General features: G+C 39.9%; 1 protein-coding gene across 1 annotated transcript in view; it reads left to right on the forward strand.

The window, feature by feature from the left end:
- The first annotated feature begins 1,006 nt into the window (after nucleotides 1–1,006).
- The window catches only part of Galnt5 (polypeptide N-acetylgalactosaminyltransferase 5), a 41,914-nt gene continuing 21,285 nt past the window's right edge, over nucleotides 1,007–21,635 (forward strand). Inside the window, exons 1-3 of the mRNA XM_034495625.2 lie at nucleotides 1,007–2,822; nucleotides 17,653–17,819; nucleotides 20,151–20,270. Coding sequence (XP_034351516.1) covers nucleotides 1,408–2,822; nucleotides 17,653–17,819; nucleotides 20,151–20,270 — 1,702 coding nt within the window. The 5' untranslated portion in view covers nucleotides 1,007–1,407. The remainder of the gene's footprint in view (nucleotides 2,823–17,652; nucleotides 17,820–20,150; nucleotides 20,271–21,635) is intronic.

The raw sequence follows: 21,635 nt of genomic DNA on the forward strand, positions 1-21,635 counted from the left end.
GAAAAACCAATAGAAGAGGACTTCTGAGTGATTTTAAGGTCAAATCCATGAAGAACCTATTGGCCTTCCCATTTCCCTGGCTTACTCAGTGTCCAGTCGAAGTCTTGGTTGGCACAAGACTTGGTTTGTCCAGGACTTAGTAAATACTGATATGGGAATGTGTCCTAATCCATTCATGTTTCTGTTTAAAATTACCATAGACTGAGTGGTCTGTACTCAATACGAATTAATTTCTCACAGTTCTGGAGACTAACACATTCAAAACGAACAGACGTGGTGTCACGGAAAGCCTTGTTGCTTGGTCTCTTCACGGGTCCCTCTTGAAGGGCCCTCATGTGGTGAAAGGGGCAAGGCAGCTCACTGGGCTCTTTTGTAAGGACACTAGTCTAAAATTAAAGACTGCTTCTCCCTTACCTCAGCACATTCCAAAGACTTTACTTGTTAATATCACCCCATTGGTGATTAGGGTTTCCACATTGAATTTGGTGGGGACACAAACATTCAGTTCATAACAAAGTGTCCTGATTTTTTTTTTATTGGAATATGACAAATTGTGTCAGTCTATTAAGGCTAAGAGAAAAAGATGGACTTGTGTCAAAAGGAGTAGCTGACCTACTTACATAGAAAGATTTCTGGACCTGTTAGTAGAAGCCTCCTCAATAGCTAAACACCCCTCTCTGGCAATTAGGTTATAAGATACCTGCTTCTTTAAGCATTAACCTCTTAGAGCTGAAACACTAATGTCAAGAATTAATTGTTTCAACTAAGCACTCAAGCATCTGGGTACCACAGGGTTAATGAGTACGAGTGGGGTAGGAGGGGTTACAAACCAGGAACACAAGTCCCCTAAGTTAGTTTACTTAGTTTCTGTTTAATTGCCCTTAAAACACATACTCTGTCACATAGCACAGAAGGTGAGAGCTGAAGGAAGTTTGCCGGGGGTAATGGCTTGAAAGGTTTTCCTTCTGAGACATGGTGTTGAATTACAGCATGCAGGGAACTGGGAGGAGAGAAGCTGCTGCCGGCAGCCCCAGCCTAGCCCCACAGTTTGCTTGTTCTTGGGCTTGAAGAAAGATGGACATAGGCTCTCCGAGACAAGATGCAGTGAACTATCCTGCAGCTGCAGCTGACTGCTCCGAGAGTCACCTGGAACCAGTGTGTACTAGGGTTTAGCCAGGGCCAGGGAGCGGGCACAAATGCTTTGCTGTGAAATGCCACGCAGGCAGAGAGTGACAGGCAGTCAGTAAGAGCTGAGCTATTCCCCCTTGGACGGCTGTTTCCTGCTAGGTTCAGAAGAGAGGGGCCTTGCTCCTGTTGCTGCTGCTACTACTGTTGCTGCTGCTGCTACCTCAACTCTCTCCACTCCAGGTAAGCAGAGGGCAAGCTGGTAAGGCAAGCCTTTGTACGATGAACAAGATCCGAAAGTTTTTCCGAGGAAGTGGGCGAGTCTTGGCATTTATATTTGTAGCTTCTGTCATCTGGCTGCTCTTTGACATGGCAGCTCTCCGCCTCTCATTCAGTGAGATCCACACAGGGATACTCAAAGAAGATATCATGAGGAGGGAACAGACAGGGTTCAAAGTTGAGCCAGATCAAATGCAGATGCTTTACACCAGCATCAGAGGGATGAGGCTGCCCCGGAATGGAGTGTGGGGCAAGGAGAACTTTAGAAAGACTGAGAACTATGTACTCAAGGTTGAAGAGAATATGGACCAAGTCCAGAGGAAAGGAAAAATGCAGGTCCTCCTGGGAAGGGGGAAGGCTGTGCCTTTGTGGCATCATGCACATCTGCAAACACTACCAGTGACGCTTCCCATGCAGAAGACCCAGGGGAGAGACAGCAAGCATGAAGTCTCCTCCCAGCACAAGATGTCCAAGCAGACAACAGTGTTAGGGTCTGAGAAGACCCCATCAAGAGGAGTTCCACTGAACAAAATAGCAGGACATACAGAAGCCTTCAATAAGAAACAAGAGGCCCCAAAGAATTATAATCTCGGCAGTAATACATCAAAGCAAAAATCTGAAAGGGCCCTGAATGTGACCATTAGTGTCAGGACTAACAGATCAAGGCAGCAATCACAGACGGTAGCAAAATTGGGGATGCATTTTGCCAGCCCAACAATCCTGAATTCTGAGGAAGTCACAGTCATAGAGAAAACTGAGGCTCAGAACAAAGACCTAAAACATGAAGTCCACAAAGTGCTACCTCTTCTTAAGTTCATTGCTGATATGGGTCATTTAAAGAACCAGTCTACAAATGAGACACAATTGAGAGGATTGCCAGACGATAATGCAGCCAAAGTGGTGCCAGGGAAGAAACTTAATTTCTCCGAAAGTCATATTGTGATTATAACTAAAGAGGAAGACCCAAAGACAGACACCAAAGAGGTAACTAATTCTAAAACCCAAACTGAATTTCCTAAATTACTGGGTGGAAGCCAAGGTAAACATATCCCCAGGAATCAAAGCATGACCTCATCTTCTCCACTAGCTCTAAAGAGAACAGTATCTCAATCCAAGCCCACCATAACTGCAGGCCTCCATACAGAAAGAAGCAACTTGACTGTCAAAGCCCCAACTGTAGGACACCAGCAAAGCCGGGCAAATATCTCTGAAAACCCTGGAAGGCACCACGTATTCAGAATCGATGCGACCCTTTCTCCAAGGGATCTCGATGCTCCCGGTCAGTTTGGGCGCCCTGTGGTTGTTCCCCCTGGAAAGAAGAAAGAGGCTGAACAGAGATGGAAAGAAGGAAACTTCAATGTCTACCTTAGTGACTTGATTCCAGTGGACAGAGCCATTGAAGACACAAGGCCTGCTGGGTAAGACCCATTTCTCTTCTCGTTCCTTCAGCTAAACAATGTGCTCATGTACAGAAGGGTTTGACTGCAATTCAATTTGAGGTGGATTTTGGTCACTCAGGGAATTAATTTGACAGTAATTATTTGATGGTAGCCATATAGTCCACCCTGCGCACAGAGAAACATTCTGCTATCAGAAATGCGCTGTGCTCTCTTTATATGCTCACATCTCAGCTCCCTTCCTTAGCTTTTGTTTTCTTTCCTTCATAAAAAAAAATCTGCTGAAATGGCATGCGTTCACTACCCATTGATTAATAATGTAGCTCTAATTACAACTTGATGTTCAGTTCCTTAAGCCAAGGCAGCCTGGAAGCTGGAATCCAAATGTCAATTTGAACATGTGTAGTACATGAACAATGATTTTTTTTTTTTTTTTTTGGCTTCTCCAGAAAATGTTTCTTTTGAACCTAGATAGTTGGGACAGGGGTTTCGACAGGGTTCTCAAAAGGAAGGCATGTACAGATGAGCCTTCGCTCATGGTAGCAATCCAATTCCTGATAATATATAGCTAAGTATTAAAATGAAAAACAGAATTCCGTTATAACAGTGAGAGTGGAAGTTGTCATGTCAGAAGTTCTCACTGTTTATAAGTTTGGCGGGAGTGTATCTGGGACAGGTTGGTCTATATACACTGGTAAGCAGCCTCCTAAGTAATTACCATGAGTAATGATGACTAGGACAAGAGAAGCGATGATTGTTCTCTAAACTTAAAAGTCCTCTTGTTGGTGAGAATGATACATGTTGTACATTCTGCCACGTGGAGCAGTTATGTTGGGAAAAATCCATTGCCAACAAGCAAACACCTGTCCGAGCTTCAGGAGCTAGCAACGATCCTGCTCACAGAATTTCTGCATTACAGGACTCTACAAATATGAAAGTGAGCTTCGTGAGGGAGTCGGGTTTTATAACCTGACTTACTGGATGAGGGCACTCATGTGATTAGTGTCTTTCTAATAATTTATATTAGATGTGTATCCCTTGCCGACAGTAGTGCACCTCTGAAGCTTCCCAACAGACTCTTGCATTCAGTTCTTCGAACAATGAAACGCCTCCCTCCCTCATCACAAGGCAAATCCAGCCACAGACATGATTCCAATTCAGTTTCCAACTGTCTTTGTTGTATTTATAAGTGAGGATACTTGTACTCATGTGCTCACTACTACCCATTAATTAATACTCTAGCTCTGATTACAACCTGATGTTCAGTTCTCTAAGCTAAGTCAGCCTGGAGGCTGGAATCCACAAATCCACAAATGGCAAGATTGAGACTTTGAACATGTGTAGTACATAAACAATGGCTGTTTTGGGGGCGGGGGGCTTCTTCAAAAAATGTTTCTTTTGAATCTAGGTAGTTGGGGTAGAATTTTGCACAGGGTTCTCAGAAAGAAGGCATGTACAGATGAACCTTTACTCCTGATAACAAAAGAAGTGTATTTATTGCGATGTAGGTGTCGAAGAAGAAGACAGTTTAGTCTCTTAGCCATGGAACCAGAGATATTAGCCATGTTCCATTGGCTTGTCTAGACTAGAAATATTCCTAGAGATGGAAACTGAAGTCCTAGGAGCATAAATGCCTCAGATCATTGATCTAGTTCTTTAAAGAGAAGCGATTAAAATTCACATTCAAAATTCTCTTTCTATCTCCTGTCTCTTGTGTATTATCTTCCAAAAAAGAGTTCTAAAATGTTAGGGCAGCTATATCCTGAAGACCTAAGACCTACATGTCACAGTTTTGGAGCACTAGCTAGAGTATTCCGCAAGGGATTCAGGAAAAAAGTCTCTTTATAGGCAGCTTTGTTTAAGTATGCCCTTGGTGGCTAGCAGACTGCTACCAGACTGGGGAAGAATCAGGCGGGGTGCAGGAGCACAGGATACAGCTCTAAGTAGAAAAATAGGATCAGTGTGTGAGGCCAAGAGCAAACACTAATGCTATCACCTAGCTGATTTATTAAAGGCCCCTTGCCTTCCAGAGCTTGTTAATTTATAATATCGTTTGGGGAACCAGAGTCCTGCAGCCTAGGAAGGTTACAATTAGACTCTGTCTTTTGCAGGAGATTGTCCAGCTGCTGTTTCTGAAACCGACACGTGTGCTTGAGATGATGACTCAGAGAACACACAGTCAAGTCCCCTCCCTCTTGCCACACAAACCACCTTGGATAAATATAGGTGTGTGTCTCTGGGAAAGATGCTGGCTTATGCTCCGCCCCCAACCCCAGTCAGAGGAAGATGTTAGCTATCAGGAAGCCTATATGTGAAACCCTCAAAGGATTTCTGGTCCTTTTGTTCGCTATTCTTCCTTACAGGAGGATAAGTCATTTTTCTTTTCTTTTACTCACACTTGCAAATTATGTGTTCACAGGAACATGTTTAGAAGAAAATGCAAATAAAAATATGTGGTATTTTTTAGGTAGGCAGGATTCGGAGCAAGGGTGTTTTGTTGTAGTGGTTTTAAAGCTTCGATACTATTTTCCTTCAGCTCTGATCAAAAAATTATCTGAAATGTCTTATTCATGCATATAATAATATTTAAGGTAATAAACTTCAGTCATCTTATAGAAAATTATTATAAAATATAGTAACAAATAGGTACTTGCTTGCATGTGTATGTGGGTAGGGTGTTATAAGAACCAGGCCTCATAATTAGCTAAAGTGAAGACCACCATAATCTTTGAATTTCAAAACTTTAGGAATAGCTTCCAGATGTTTGTATTTTAAAACATAACTGCTTTTATAGATTAAGACGGTGCGTTCCATATTATAACTTTCTATTGAATACAGATTGAAAAGGGATTAAAAACTGAGATTTGCAACATACATTTCAATTTCATTTCCCTCAACACAGATAATGACTAATTTCTAGTTAACTTCTTAAGGCTGAATTAACTGATATGCTAGGACCAGGTTGACCTTGACTAGAAGAGACAGGGTTGCCAGGACAATGTCTCTTACTTTAGCATTAAAGTCAGAATCTCTTTTCCAAACCACCTTTTCCAGAGTTTTCCTTCCATACCTCAGAGAAATAGCTCTAAGATATTGCACTATCTCAAGGTCTTATCCAAAAACAAAGCACCACCTCTGCTACCAGCATCATTCACATTGTGCTCTCAGGGCTGTCTACGATTCTCTTCCTGGTAGTAGATATCTAGTCTGGTTCACATGCTGTGTTTCCCAAGACACCTCTAGGGTCTCTCAAGGTGGGCACTCAGCATTGGGGAGCCAGTCTCATAACATTGTAAAAAAAATATTTGTAGCTGATATGTATATATGTATGAGTGTATATTGACATGAGTTTGGATTCGTGTGTGTGTGTGTGTGTGTGTGTGTGTGTGTGTGTCTGTGTGTGTAGGCTTGAGGTTGACCCTGGTGTTTTCAATTGCTATCTGCTTTGTTTATTGAATCAGGGTCTCTTGCAGAACACACAGCTTACTGACTCAGCTGGTCAGCTTGCCCTGGGGATTCCATTTCTGCTTCCTCAGTACTGAGATCATAGACAGCCAGCACTTGGTGGATTCTGGGGTTCTAAGCTTTCATCCACTTGCTTGCTGTGTCACTTCTTTACCTGCTGAGCCACTTCTGCAGCTCCCATGACTATGTCTTTATACGTGATGCTCCTGACTAGTGCCCGTTTATTTTATTAGTTGATTTCTTCAGTCTCTGTCTGCAATCTGCTTACATGGCCTCGCCGTTTTTACCCTCTCATGCTAATCCAATATTACACCAAATCTCAGTGTAGCATGCCTCGTCCTAGGCCACGACATAGCTACAGCCATTAAATTCTAATAGCATTGAATGTACGTAGCCTTCTTTTCACTGAATCACTTTGGTTCCTCAGTAACAAGAGCCTTGAGCATCATTTTCCCTCCACGCTGAAGTTCCAGGCTTCTGTAGAAACTTTTTTTTTTTTCAATTTTAGTTCAAACTCCCTGAGGGTACAGCACAGAGCTTTGCATTCCAAAAATAAAAGTTGGCACAGTGCTGATTTATGAGGCTATTTTTCTAAAATGAGTTTTTAAAACTAATGCTATTGTTAAACAATAAATCAATGACAGGTATTAGTTCAAATGAAGCTTTTAATAAGTCACCTCATAAATTCCTAATTGTGTCTTGATTTCTTGTGTTGAGTATGTGGAGTATATTATTATTTGGCTTAAAGTATCTATGTTCTGTTTTATGCTGAGTTATTATTGATTCATGTTTATTCACTAGTTCATATTTTTATTCTTTTAGTTTTAATTGTAAATGTTTTGACTTTCAAGCAAGGGAATTGCTCTTGTTTAGATATTTTTCATTCAGGAAATAGAACAGAATGTCATTTTCACCTAGAATACTTATATATAAAAGATACCAAAAACCAAATGTTCTTTTGACAGTTACTTTAAACTACCATATTTAACCTTTTAAAAGTAAAAACCTAATCATTGAAGTCTTTGTTCTTAGCTCTTGAAAGTGTTTGCATCAGTACTAATCAACATTCATACACATCTCACATGCACATATACCACACACAGCTCTCTCTCTCTCTCTCTCTCTCTCTCTCTCTCTCTCTCTCTCTCTCTCACACACACACACACACACACACACAGAGAGAGAGAGAGATACACACATGCACACACACACAGAGATACACACACACAGAGAGAGATACACACACAGAGAGAGATACACACATGCACACAGAGAGAGAGAGAGAGAGATACACACACAGAGATACACACATGCACACACACACACAGATGTTACTGAGCTGAAGTTCTTCCTCTCAAAACTAGGACCATTCTGCTTGGAAAAGCCTGTCTTTAAGCCTGAATCTATAGTTAAAATAGAACTCCAAAAACAAACTTATTTTAAGAGTGCACTTCCTGAATCTGGATTTGGAGAAAGAAATATTTAAAAGAATTTTTCCTGCCAGCATTTAGTTGTCAAAATACAATAAGAATTGGGGCTGGAGAGATGGCTTAGCAATGAAGACTTCTTATTGTTCTTGTGGAAGACACAGATCAAAACTCGCGCACCCCATAGTGGCTAACAACCATCTATAACTCGAATCCTGGGAAGTGAGCTGATGCCCTCATCTGACTTTGAGGGGCACCAGTTGCACACATGACATACACACACACACACACACACACACACATGTGTACACAGGCAAAAAAAACTCATACACATAAAACAAAATTTGAAAATCATTTTAAAAATGCAGTAAGAGTCATGATGTACTTATTAATAACTGCAGTATTGCAACAGTACTCAACAGTTTACATTAATGCTGGCTGTTCCTACAGAATTCTGTCAAACTCTCCCATAAAACCATTATGTCTTTGCCACCTTAGTTCAGAGCCAGGATTGTTAACAGTACTTTTTGGCAAACATGAGAAGCAAAAGATAGCACTGGGCATTGCCTACAAAACTGCCAAAATTACTAAGGGAAAAGTTTCCGGAATCTTAATGCTGACTGTAGGAAGCTGAAGAAGCCACAGCTGAGGAGAAGGAAGATGGGAGAGAGAGACAGACAGTAACTGATCATATATCCTCCTCATCCTGAGGATTCTTGAACATTATCAGGTTGAGAGGAAAGAAGATGTTAAAGTTAAATAAAATTCAAGATTTTATTTTCATATTGATGAATATTTGTCTTGGTGGATTGTGGGTGATTTTGTGACTAATAGTGACTGGAGACATCATCTGCCATAGATGAGAGAAGCTATGATATTTTCCAGCTAGGGAAAAACTCATTAGTGACAGGGAAAAACAGCACTTAAAAAGCTTCCCTTCTGATTTCACACGTGGAGGTGAAAGCACTCAATGGTGCTTCTTTAGCTGTATGTGTGTGTCTGTGCATGCACACATGCATTTGTCAGGAGACATGTGTATATGAAAGGGTTTGGGGCTCTGTTTCACATAAAGACAGAGAGAGAGAGAGAGAGAGAGAGAGAGAGAGAGAAGTAAGAAGGAAAGTGTATATACATATATATAATATGAACATATATACAAAATATGCACATATACATCATATACATACAAATACATGTACATTACATATACATACATATATATATATATATATATATATATATATATATATATACATAAAAGTAAGAAAGAAACATATTTAAAAAGCAAAAGCTAGACCATAACATAGCAATGGTTAAATATGACTGAGATAATTTCGAAGCCTTCAGATGTTCCTCTTTGTCATTCACCACTAACTTGAAAGAGACAGTCAGAGTAGGAAAATATAAAACTCATTTCAACCATTAAATCAAAGCAAAGAAAGCTGTTACATGGGTCCTAATTAACATAAGATTGAGGAAGTTAAGCCAGGTCAGGATGTGTCCTCTCAAATGTTGCCCATGAGCTGAAAGTATGCTTGGGAGAACATAATGAGTAGGTACAGGAATCTGAACCTATTCACACAGCTTCCTCAGACATCTCAGCCAGGGCTAAATTCAGCCACCAGCCTCACTTTATCAAATTTTCAATGGAATATTGTCCTGGGTCCTTCTGTCCCAGAACATAATTTCCTATTGTCTTCCCTGGCTGACCTGTTCCAACAGAGCTTTCCAAAGAGCAAAATGAGTCTCCCCGCTTCCCCCCACCAAGGCTAAGAAAACTTAAGAAAAATAGCAATGTTTACAGGCCTTGTTTTGTTTTCTTTCAAAACTAAATGGAGATGTTTAGACTTCCCTGGAAAAACATCGATGTTAGGCCAAGCTCCAGTACCTTTAGATGGGCTTGCCTTTTAAATGTGCCACGCTGGCCATGTGAGAGAGTTGAGATGGAGAACTGAACATTTGCAAAATTCTTGCCACTTCAATTCTCATTCATCCTAAGAAAAAAAATTTCAAGGTTGTTATAGTCACCATCACCGCAGCTTTATCTACAGAGAAGGCGGGGCATTCACATTATGGCAGTAATTCAGGCAGTGGCCATTGACCTCATTGCACATTGCATACCACACTTTATTGTTGGCCATGAGCCAGTAGATCAGGCCAGGCAGCTGGTAGCCTTTATCTTTCATGTATGTTATCTCATTTGACTGCCACAACAGCCATGACAGACTGATAAAGTATTACATCTCCTTATTAACAAATGAAGAAATAAGCACGTGTGTGCATGCACACACAAGCACACACACACACACTCAAGAAAAGACAAGAACTCAGAGCTCAGAAGTGATGGGTTGGATACCAATGCTTAGTCTTCTGATTTGTCATCACTAAGTGCTGATTGTGCTTCGCCAGTCAGGTTCTTTCTGACCCCAGCTAGTCTACCTCATAATGATATGCCTAGGCCTCCTTGGTTTGTCAAGGTTCTTTGTGAAGGGAGATCTGTATCTTGCTGAGACTCATAAGTCACGTTTACTCTATTAGACAGTGATACATGTATATATGTGTGTGAGTTATATGTGCTTGTCTGATAATACGCACTTCAGAGCAGCACTATGGCTAAGAACCTGCCCTGTATGCTTTACTGATGAGAAAAGTGAGGGTGGATAGAGAAAACAACTAGCAGATTCAACATCCATAATATTCCCCAGCTTTTCACTTGAGTGCTCTTTCTACAGGCTCCATAGCCTCCTTCTTTTGCTTCTTTATAGTCATATGAGTTTTGGAAAAGTTAAGACCTCTCTTTTCTGCATATATAGGCCAGAGGTGAGAAGGAAAATCTCAGGAAATAATGACAATGGCTGAAGAGCCCCAGATAACAACCTGTATTCCAGAGCAGGTGTTAGGAGTGACTTACCCGCAGGTTACACACAGTAGGGCAGGCAAGAAACATGGCCCATGGATGCCCTGCCCTCCCCCAGGATTATTTTTGTCTTAGAACTCCACCATCTTAACGCCTGCCTCTATCCCAATTTCACCCTGACAGCTGCCTGCTCAAAATAGACCATTGTTAACATGGCAAGTGTTGGTGCTGGTGGGATATATTTGTGAGCCTGAGTCCATTCATTCTGATGACACATCTATGCCTCTGCAACTGCAGCATCACCAGGCTAAAGGTTTCAGTGGGAAGTGGGAAAGCAGCACTGAATATTCTCAGTCAGGTAATGTTAACCAAATGTCAAGGGTCATTTACCCTAAAAAAGAACAAATCACAAAAGTAAAATCCTCATATCCTTCTTATCAGTGGGAGGCAAAGAGGCTCAAATAATTTTAAGGTCTTAGGAAAGAATATAATTCCAGACAGAGCACCTCAGCTGGCCACTTGGTTCTCCTGATGCTCCTGAAGATATCAGAGTGTTCAGAGTGAAGGGCAGTCAAGGCTCCCATGGAAGCTGTAGTTGAATTGCAAATAGAAGTTGAAACATATTCTTTCGACCTTCTGTTCAAACCCATAAAGACTAAGATTTGACCTTCATGAAGTGTTTTGCTTCTGTTGGAATAAAATGAAAAATTCATAGAAATGAAAGAATGTTATCATTCCTCAGCATTCTAATTTGAAGCTGTCTCTGTTTGATAGGCTCTATTCAAATCAAGTCAGTCGCCAAAGACTGAGCACACAGAAGCTGAAGAGGTAAACCATCAGCATTGGAGTCTCTTGATAAATGAGCGAGCACTTGGTAGATTCAGATTGAACAATGTGTGGGACCAGCCAGTGCTTTAAGTCAGAATCTGTAAGTCAAGATAGAGAGATATTTCCAGTTCTCACACAGGCTTTTCAGCATGAAGCTTTGCTAATATTTTTATATCCATTGTTTCATGAAACCTGCATCACTGTTCTGTGATGTAAACATCATTGTCTTCATCCTAAAAGTGAGTGATCTGAAGTTATGAAGACTAAGCATCATGCTGATGCTGAGGCAGCCAGACAGTGCCACAAAGAACTAAACTTAGCTCTTCATTGTCTTTCACATCCAGAGTCCTTGTTCTACCACAGTTATGCATTAGCTCTTTCAGAATGATGAAATTCCTCACATTGAATTCCCCATAATCTGCAGTCTTTGAATTACTATAGCAATCCAAACCTAGACTCTCATAAGCAAGAGAGTTTGAGTAATTTTAAGCAGAGAACCAGACTCAAATATTCTAAACACCTAGTTTGTATAATAAGTGATCACTTAGAAAAAAGTCCTAAGTTATTAATCTCAAAAAATAAGTTCACAAAACTAAATATCATGAACATAGATTACACTTCAGTGGCAATTCTCTCTCCTGCAAAAGTATTAGAAATGAAGGCAAATAAAAAAAATAATAATTCTTTTAACTTGGGTGAGTGGAGAACAATTTGAAGAGGTTCTACAACCTGTAGAATCCAGATGAAATTGGGTGGCTGTTACCACTTGTATCTGGATTAAGCATTACTAATGCTGAGAGCTGTCTGGTCTAACCTGTTGTGCCTTTGAATAAACAACAAAAAAGCTGGTTTATTAAACACTTGGCACATGTTTAAGCTGTTTACTGCTATAGAAGATTGGGTTTCTAAAAGACTGTGACATAACACTGCCCCAGTTTTAAGCACAAAAAAGTTTTCTAAATGTTTATCTAGGATAGAGCTCTCCTTTGAATTCCAGGAACACTCTGAGTTACCTTATGCCAATAAAGCAAAGCAAATTTCCTGTTTCTGTTTTCCCATTGGAAACCTTGATTTAGTTACATCACAGGAGAAGGGATTACAACTACAGTCTAACATTTTCAGGAGTATAAGTACCTTTTTTGACGTATAGAAATTATATATTGATTCTGCATGGCTATATTACACAAATTGGGTATTTAGAATCTATAGGTCCAGGGGCTAGAGAGATGACTCATCTTCCAGAAAACCAAGATGTAATTCTATTCTCAGCACCTATAGTGGCAGTTCATCACCACCTGTAACTCTGCTCCCAGAGGAACCATCATGCTCTTCTGACCTTCAGAGGTACTCTATGCACTTGGTAAGCAGCCACACTTGTAGGCAAATATCCAGTTGGCAGCCAAAGCACATGGCTTGAAACTGAAAATGGATCTCCAGATAGAGTTATTAAATTAACAGGCTGGCAAGCCAAGGATGGGTAAGATTCTGTACAGAGCCTTACCAACCTAAGACAAAGGTGCATTGTATTCCACAATGGGTAAGAAAGTCATTCTTGTCAAAACGACCTAAGACAGACTCAATCTTGTTTATGAAATAAAAAAAGTGGGAAAGGCAGAAAACTTTTGGGGCTGCTTGGCAAGAATCTGACACTGGCCAAGAACAAGGAAGTGGACTTCAGGCAGGAATCTGACATTAGGCTAGAACAAAGGAGTAGTTTCAGGCAGGAATCTAAATCTTAGGCTAGAACAAGGAAGTAGGCTTCAGACATGAAAATGACTTTGGGCTAGGAGAGAGAAGTAGGCTCCGATATTTTGATCAGTCTGATAAGCCCTTAGAAACAGTGAACACGGGAGTGTTCATGGAACTTTGTTTATTGCCTTGCTTGTTCTTTGACTATTTGTGTTTATTGTCTTGCTTGTCCTTGACTATTTGCATCTATTGTATTGCTAGTTCGTCAACCTAGAACTGACCTTAATACTTGCATGTAATTAAAATGGTATAAAAGCAAAAAGGAGAAGGCAGGATGGGATAGGGGGTTTCTAGGGAGGGGAAATGGGAAAAGGCTGTGACATCTAAAATGTAAATAAATAAAATAACCAATAAAAAATCATAAAAAATTAGTTTAGAATCTACAGGTCCTTTGCGATGATTAAAATATCTCAAGAAAAGTATAGGTTTTAATCCTTGCACATGAAGTTACCTGTATATGTTATTACACCCTGTCTCAAAGGAAAATACCTTCTCTCTTGCTATTCAAGCTTTAAATTTAATCTCTACTCCAAATCTCTGTCCTCTCATCCATCCATTCAATATGATTTATCAAACATTTATTTTGTGTGACACTCCTAGGAGCTTGTGGTAATATGGGAGCAAACCAGATTTGACATACATTCAGGAAATCTGGATGTAGAAGAGAAGGAAATAAAATTGACAAGTGGGTGCTGTGGAAGAAATGCAGGTAGCTATAACAGAATAATAGAATGGCTAGACTTTGGCAGGGTGACTGACAGGTAATATTGACTCTAATGCCCAAATGAACCAATGAAGCTGTCCACAAGGGCATGGGGATTGGGACTCACTGTTGAGAAAAAGCTGCAGACACAGCTCTCAGAATCACCTGCATAGTGGTTATGAAGAACCAGGGTAAGCTAAGAAGGAAACTTAATGGAAACAGTCACTGAGCAAGGGCTGAACATTACAGGAATATGAAATCTCAGGAGACCAGGAAGATATCGAGATGGACTTAAGGAGACAGTACATGTGAGTAAGCTTGATCATTGTAAGGAAAGCCTTCCCCCTTGATAATTTTTACAGTCATTGATATGTTTGTCAGCTCTTAATTCTATCTGAACCATCCCTCACACTCATAAATATCACTCCATCCCTCAGGAAAGGGAGAAGAGGCTGACAAATTTGCCCCTTCCCATCTACCTAGCTTTCTGTCTCTTTTTCAAGATTTCTTACAAAATAGTCTACAAAACTGTCTGTTCCTGCATCTGACGTGGACAAATTATTCTAATAATAGTCTCACGCAGCCCCTTCTCAGTGGACCCTGGTCTCATCACTCCAGTCTTTCTTACTCAGCACCACAGCTTCTGAGAATTGAAACCTTACCTTAGAAACATAAGATGCCTTAAAAAATACATTTCAGAATTCACTTTTTCTCTTTCCCAATTGTCCTTCAACTGTTGGTGATTATACAATCAACTACAATTTTTATTAATTCATGGCAAGCCTGCAATTGGTGGCTTTCCTTGTTCTAATTCTTTTTAAAATTTGGTTATCAGTATTTAACTTATGCCAAACTATTCCAACTAATATTTTATAGATTATGCAAAAATTATAAACATAAAAAGCTCCAAACATGGGTTTAAAAAAAAAAGGAGAGAAAGAAATGAGAGAGTAAATGCCTACCTTAATGTGTCTCTAAGTTATAACTAAACCTACTTTTAAGTTAGGGGGAGATGGAGTCCAACATTTAAAACATACAGGTATGCTCCTCTCCAAAATAATAGCTATTTCCTACTTTGAGCTGTTACATTGTTGGATTGAACTCATGAACATGTCCCTTCAAAGATGTATTGACTTCCTAATTCCCAAAGTCTGCAATAGTCCCTTATGTAACAAAAAGGTGAATGTTGTGTGGCAAAACCTGTAATTATTAAGTATAAGGCAGAGGCTAGCAGAATTCAGACAATCATGATAGAAACACCTGGAATGTTTTTCTTGAAGATGTCAATAGAAACAATGTGGATGCCAAGGATGTTTGTGAGGGTTAGAAAAAAAGTGAGGAACTATGCAGAGAAGGTTCCTATCACCCTTGTGGACATTTATGTTGTCACGAAAAGATATTGCTAAAACTATGGGCTTAGAAAGTATTTCTTCTGACGGCGTGCAGAAATTCATTCAGTAGCAGGTGATTGGGAACTGGGGAAGCGGCACTGTGTGTTACAGAGTGGCAGGGAGCTTGACTAAATCGTGTCCTATAACACATAAAAATGAAAAGAAATTGGAGGTGATGAACTTAGACATTTGTTAAGGAATGTAGCAAGCACAGCATTGAAGGTGTGATCTGGTATCTTCTTTCTTCTCATAGCAAAATACAAGAGAAGATAGATAAATTAGGGGAAACCTTCGAACAGAAATCTAAGGTGTTATAGCAACCACATGTAATTAATATAATCCTTAAATATAGTCAGGAATGCTCAGACTTCACCGAAATTCCAATGCAGGTGCTCTTTGTACAGAATAAGATTAACTTAGGCAGCCTGCTATTTTACATTAACATTAGAATCAGATTAAGACATCTGATCGAAATGTGTTATTTTGACTTTACAGCACCTGAAAATGTAACACATGTTCATTTTAGCCCTCTAATACTTTCTTAAGTTCAATACATATTATGAGGAAACTGAATTAACTTTAATGTAGGAACTTATATTCCCAAACAGATGAGTCAGTGAACTGTGAGTTTATTTTTTTTTTTTTGTCTCTTCTTTTGCTTATGATAAAGAATCTCAGTTTCTGTGCAAACTTTCTCCATCTGTTTTCTAGGGCTGAAGTTGGGTGTGATTCTTCCAAACCTTTGTGTATTATGTTAACCAATCACTTTAGGGAAAGACTGAAATTATAGACCATAGTGAGTTTCCTTGTGCTTCTTATGAACAAGCTATGTATAAGATATATATTCAATCAAGACAGGTTTTTAATCCATGCTTTGTAGTTGGCAAATTAAAGTTCAAAGAAGTTATGCAATGTCTTCAAGCCAGTAATTAGGAATAAGTGATAAGCAACCATATGTTTATTTGATTCGCAATCCAAACTCTATTAGTTCGGAAAATCACTGTAGACCAATGAAATGAAAACTACATCATTTTACATTCCCATGAATGTTATAGCCAGGGAAATGATGCTGGGTGAGTCACTGATCATCTTGTGCTTTATTTTTGCATCATTTAAAGAAGTATGTGATAATATATTACACAATCGCATCTCAAGCAATTGCCATGGTATTGAATTAAATTATGTTCACAACAGTATGTTGACAACCATAAATAAAGAACAAGCAGATATTTTTTAACTATAGCATTTACTTTTATCTGTATCTTATTCTTTAAATTAACAAAAATGAGCCAGGGTACTTGACAGACGCTCTGGTTCTCACAAATGATACGTCAGCTCTCAGAAGTTTATTCTAGGGATTTAAACTTCTATGGTTACTTCTAGGGCCAGTTTAGACTAGAGTTTCAGTCCCAGATCTGAAATTTACTAACAACATAACCAAGAACCTGTTTTTTCAAGACTTAACCATTTATCTGTTAAAAAGGGAGAGAGGTCTGAGTTTTACACTGAAATAAGCAGAGTACTTAAGTATTTATTCACATGCATCACTGATTATTATTTTACTAAGAGGTGCTGTGTTAGCAAAAGGGTAAATATAATTTGGGCAGTCTCACTAGGAGCTTCCCCATAACAGTGACACAATCCAGATACAGAAAATGCCACAACGAGGTAGCCATGAGCTGCAGAGCCTGTAAGAGACCATGACCAGGTGCAACCCAGCAAGCACCTGCTCCATCTTAACCTGGCTATCATTTCCATGCCAGCAACATAACTTCAAGTATGGGTACTCTGCAGCAGTCACAGCAAGGGACTTTCAAGTAGAAAAGTGGGAAAGGATGCAATTATTTGGTATGTGTACATTGTACCAAAATTACTTTCATATGCTGAGTAGAGTGAAGGATGTCTCTTTTGCCACTTGGCGATGGCTATTTATACAGGCAATCATAAACTACTTGGTGACACTAAATAACGCAGAATGCTCTCTTCTGGCATATAATTTAATAATGATAGCAAGAGCTACTGTTTAGTAAACGCCTGTGCCAGGAACTATGCTAAATGATTTCTATGAAGATCACTTGGCTCTAAACCTCTAAGAGGACCACTACCTTGTTTGGCTGATGTAAAAACTGAGCATGGAAAGAATAAGTTATTGAAGTTAATTTCTTGGTTGTAGAATTAAAGTAGCCTGACCTCCTACCAAAAAACCATCCTTTCACTGCAGTATTATTCCTCCAAAGGAGGCCTCATGTCTACCATGTTAGTACTTTCAACAAATGCCATTGCCCATGCATACAAAAAAATGAACATGGTACTCATATAAACTGGTAACACAGGTGTGTGTGTGTGTGTGCGTTCAGTGTGAACAGATTATTCAGGGCCCTTTGAGATCTCAGTGGCATATCTCTTGTACTGTGCTTATATCCTGGCCCAGGTGTGCAGAGCAACTAGTTCACAATGACCTCCCAACAACCAGCATCATCATGTGCTTTGTGGATGAGGTGTGGTCCGCTCTCCTGAGGTCTGTGCACAGCGTCCTCAACCGCTCTCCTCCACACCTCATCAAGGAGATTCTGCTGGTGGATGACTTCAGCACCAAAGGTAAGAAAACCTTGGATTTTTCTTGAAAAGCTAAAACTTGATGAAAGGCAAGAGTAATTTTGTTCAGCCAGTCATTTAATGAAGCTTTATTTGTAAGTGCCAAACTATTGCTTCATGTGCAGCCATAAAAGTATGAGTCTAAGCATTGGTCATAATATTACTAATTAAAGCTAGAGGGATGGCTCAGCAGTTAAGAGCACTGACTCTTCTTCCAGAGGACCTGGGTTCAACTCCCTGTACTGACACGGCAGCACAAAACTATCTAACTGCAGTTCCAAGGGGGATCCAACACCCTTTGCTGGCCTCAACATGCAATGCATGTATGCAGTACATAGATGCACACATAGGCAAAACATTTGAACACACCACACATCCATCCTTAAGACTATCACTGGTCATCCAGGGGTCTGCTGTGCTGCATGTTTCAGCCATTCTCATTGGGACCTACCTGCTTTGCAGGAGTTATTTTCATCCTTCTACTCCCTGAGGTGGTCATTTGAGTCCAGAAGATGATAATCAATTCATTTTTCATGGACTATAATGATCAAAGTCCACCCTCTTCATAGAATTATTTTTCTAGTCAATAACCACAGTTAAACTCTATAGAAAGCAAAGAAATGGAAATCCCTTGGCTACCTCTGAAGAGGAAGGAAGATTCCATGTGCAGTAAAGAACAGAGAAGACACATTCTCAAAGGCTCAAAAAGATAACCATTCTAGTGTAGTCTGGAAGCAGAAGCCTCCCCAGTTTTTAAGATTCCATTTGTTTTCATTTGTTACACTGAAGACTTTTGCTCTTTTCATTGCCAAAGTATCTCTCTGTGTAGGGCATCTTATAGGCCCAGCAATGCCACAATGTGAATTTCCAAAATTTCCCACACTTTTTTTAACTAGAAAAAAAAAAAACCCAAAACAAACAAACAAACAAACAACAAAAAAAAAAAAAACCAGGCCAGTGATGGTGGCGCACACTTTTAATCCCAGCACTTGGGAAGCAGAAGCAGGTGGATTTCTGAGTTCGAGGCCAGCCTGGTCTACAGAGTGAGTTCCAGGACAGCCAAGGCTACACAGAGAAACCCTGTCTTGGGTGGGTGGCGATGTTAGAGACAGCCAAACCTTGATCTGTAATCATGATGTTGTGCATGCCTTCTTTGCCTTGTTGTTGCTACCATAGCCACAGTGAGCTCAAGCAGCAGGCAGATGCTAGAAGAGAATTGAAAATGCTAATGAGTGATTGTGATACCATACATAGAAGTAGCAGCCAGCCACCAAACAAGCAAAGTCCTTTAATGAGGAACCGAGCCAGTTTTTCGTTTCTTGGTTTATTTTTATTTGTTCGTTTGTTTGTTTTCTTTGGACCTTGAGCAGTTTCAGGGTTCTCATTAAGACACACACACACACACACACACACACACACACAATCAGTAGGAAATGGGCTGTAAATATATTCCAAAAAATTCAGACGTAGTGGCACATACCAGTAATCCTTGTACCTGGGGGTAGAAGTGGGAGAATCGAGAGTTCAAGTTTAGCCTGGACCATATGGTAAAATTCAATCTCAATAAAAGAAAGAAAATGTGGAGGCCATTCTCGGCATAGTTGTCAATAACCACAGAAGTGACTGTAACTATATCCTTAAACATCTCTGAAATGTTCCTTAGCAGAACCCGTCTACAGCCAACTAAAAAGCAAAGATGCTATAGGATGAGCAGAAGTCCTAAGTCCTGTGACTAAGTCTCTTGTGGGCCAGGACTGGAATTGAGTAGAATTGTTCCTATGTGCATGGCAGAGATTGTATAACTGTCAGTCACACCACATCTCAGGCTGATTTCTTCAAGCTGTACACAAACCAGTCAGGGTGGCTTTTTTTCCCATGGTGAGGATTACAGCCAGGAAACTGCCCACAGACACCATCACTTTAACCAAGCAAGTCCTTCTTCTCAATGGAGACCTCAGCAGCATTTTGTCTTGTGTAGACTCTAGTTATTGCTCTGTCAAATGACTCTTAAATATACTCAATAACTCTTTCATCACTGAGAAGTGCTAGTGGGATGGAAGCTCTTAACCAACCAAAATTGTACGATTTTCTTAAATTTTTTCAAATGTATACACTCAAGTCAGGCTCCTGTCTTGGATTTGAGAAATTGGTTAGTTTATAATATTGAACCAACATAAAATATTTTCAGTAAGATTAAATCAAATAAAATGGTTGGCCCAAAGATAAAATTAGGCAACTAGAATGACATGATAGTTTTGGATTTGAAATTGCAAAACTGCTCCTTGTAAGCCCAGTTAATTAAAATATTTTGGGTTTGTTCTTACCCTGATATAGACTACCTAAAAGCTAATTTGGATAAATACATGTCTCAGTTTCCAAAAGTTCGGATTCTTCGCCTCAAGGAGAGGCATGGCTTGATCAGAGCAAGGCTGGCTGGAGCACAGAATGCAACAGGTAAGAAACTGCCCCACCTCCCTAATTGCATTCATCCCAATTTTTTCTTTAATTTATAATGTTTTTCAAACAAACACAGAATATGAAAGAATATAACCAGAAATACCCACATGTTCTTCTTATGTGGATACTAATTTCTAATTCTGTGACATGAAATGTCACAGACACACTCAGATACAAACACATACACACACACACACACACACACACATGCCCCCCCCCCCACACACACACAGAAAGAGAGACAGACAGACAGACAGACAGACAGAGACAGAAACAAAATGGGGGGATGGTTACATTAACTGCTTTTTCTCAGCCTTTCAAAAGGAATTCAGAGACAGCATAACACCATAGCACGATGGCACTATGCACTTACGTTTTCCCTGGGCATTACAAAAAATACTAGGAAGATTCTCTCAAATAAGTATTCTTTTAAATTGAAAAGCAGCAAATACCTATAAGCATTCTTGTCAAATTTTCTCATTATTATTAGTGTTTTTCTGTTTTTTAAAGATTTATTTATTTTATGTATATAAGTGCACTGCGCCACACCGGAAGAGGGCATTGGATCCCATTACAGACGGTTGTGAGCCACCATGTGGTTGCTGGGAATTGAATTCAGCTGGAGAGATGGCTCAGCAGATAAGAACACTGATGGGTCTTCAGTAAAAAAAGAGATATTAGATTGTCTTTCACAACACAGTCTGGGTAGTCCAGCAATGGCTGACACATACAGGAGAGTCTGAGAACACAGCGCATGGGGCTGAGAATTTCATCCTGCAACAGAAGATCTAGAGAATTCCTGAAGAGTAGTTTGTTGTTGTATTACCGACTTTTCCTGGGGAGATAAAACACCAAATCTGCTCACCTCAGATAGAGAGCTCGTAAAGTATGGATCCCACCAAAATCTGACTTCATGAACCTATGAGTTTTATCGTGTTATTTACAGGATTGGGATGAGGGGTTACTTACAGGAGCTGAAATAATTCAAAGATGAGTGTATTGCCAAAACTCAACCTCGTATGAGGGATGATTGACAAAAGCTAGAAACTTGGAGAACATTTCACAACCCACAGGGAGCTCAACAGGTTGGAGAGTGGCCTTTCCTGATGGCTCAATTGGTCTAAGCCTCCTCCAGGCAACTCAGCTGGTCTTTGTCTCTTCTAGACAGTTCACCTGGCCTCTGCTTCTTCCAGGCAGCTGGATTTGTCTATGAGTCACCTCTCAGCAGTCTTTTCTATCTGTGTTATACAAATAGGGAGGGGTCTAGTGGGTCTAATCAATTTCAAGGACTTCCTAAAGCTATTTGAGTTGTTTATTTTCCATCTCAAGGAACTTTCCTGCAGTATTTTAACCACAACCCCG

The sequence above is a fragment of the Arvicanthis niloticus genome, chromosome 2 (genome assembly GCF_011762505.2).
Source record: "Arvicanthis niloticus isolate mArvNil1 chromosome 2, mArvNil1.pat.X, whole genome shotgun sequence".
NCBI lineage: Eukaryota > Metazoa > Chordata > Mammalia > Rodentia > Muridae > Arvicanthis > Arvicanthis niloticus.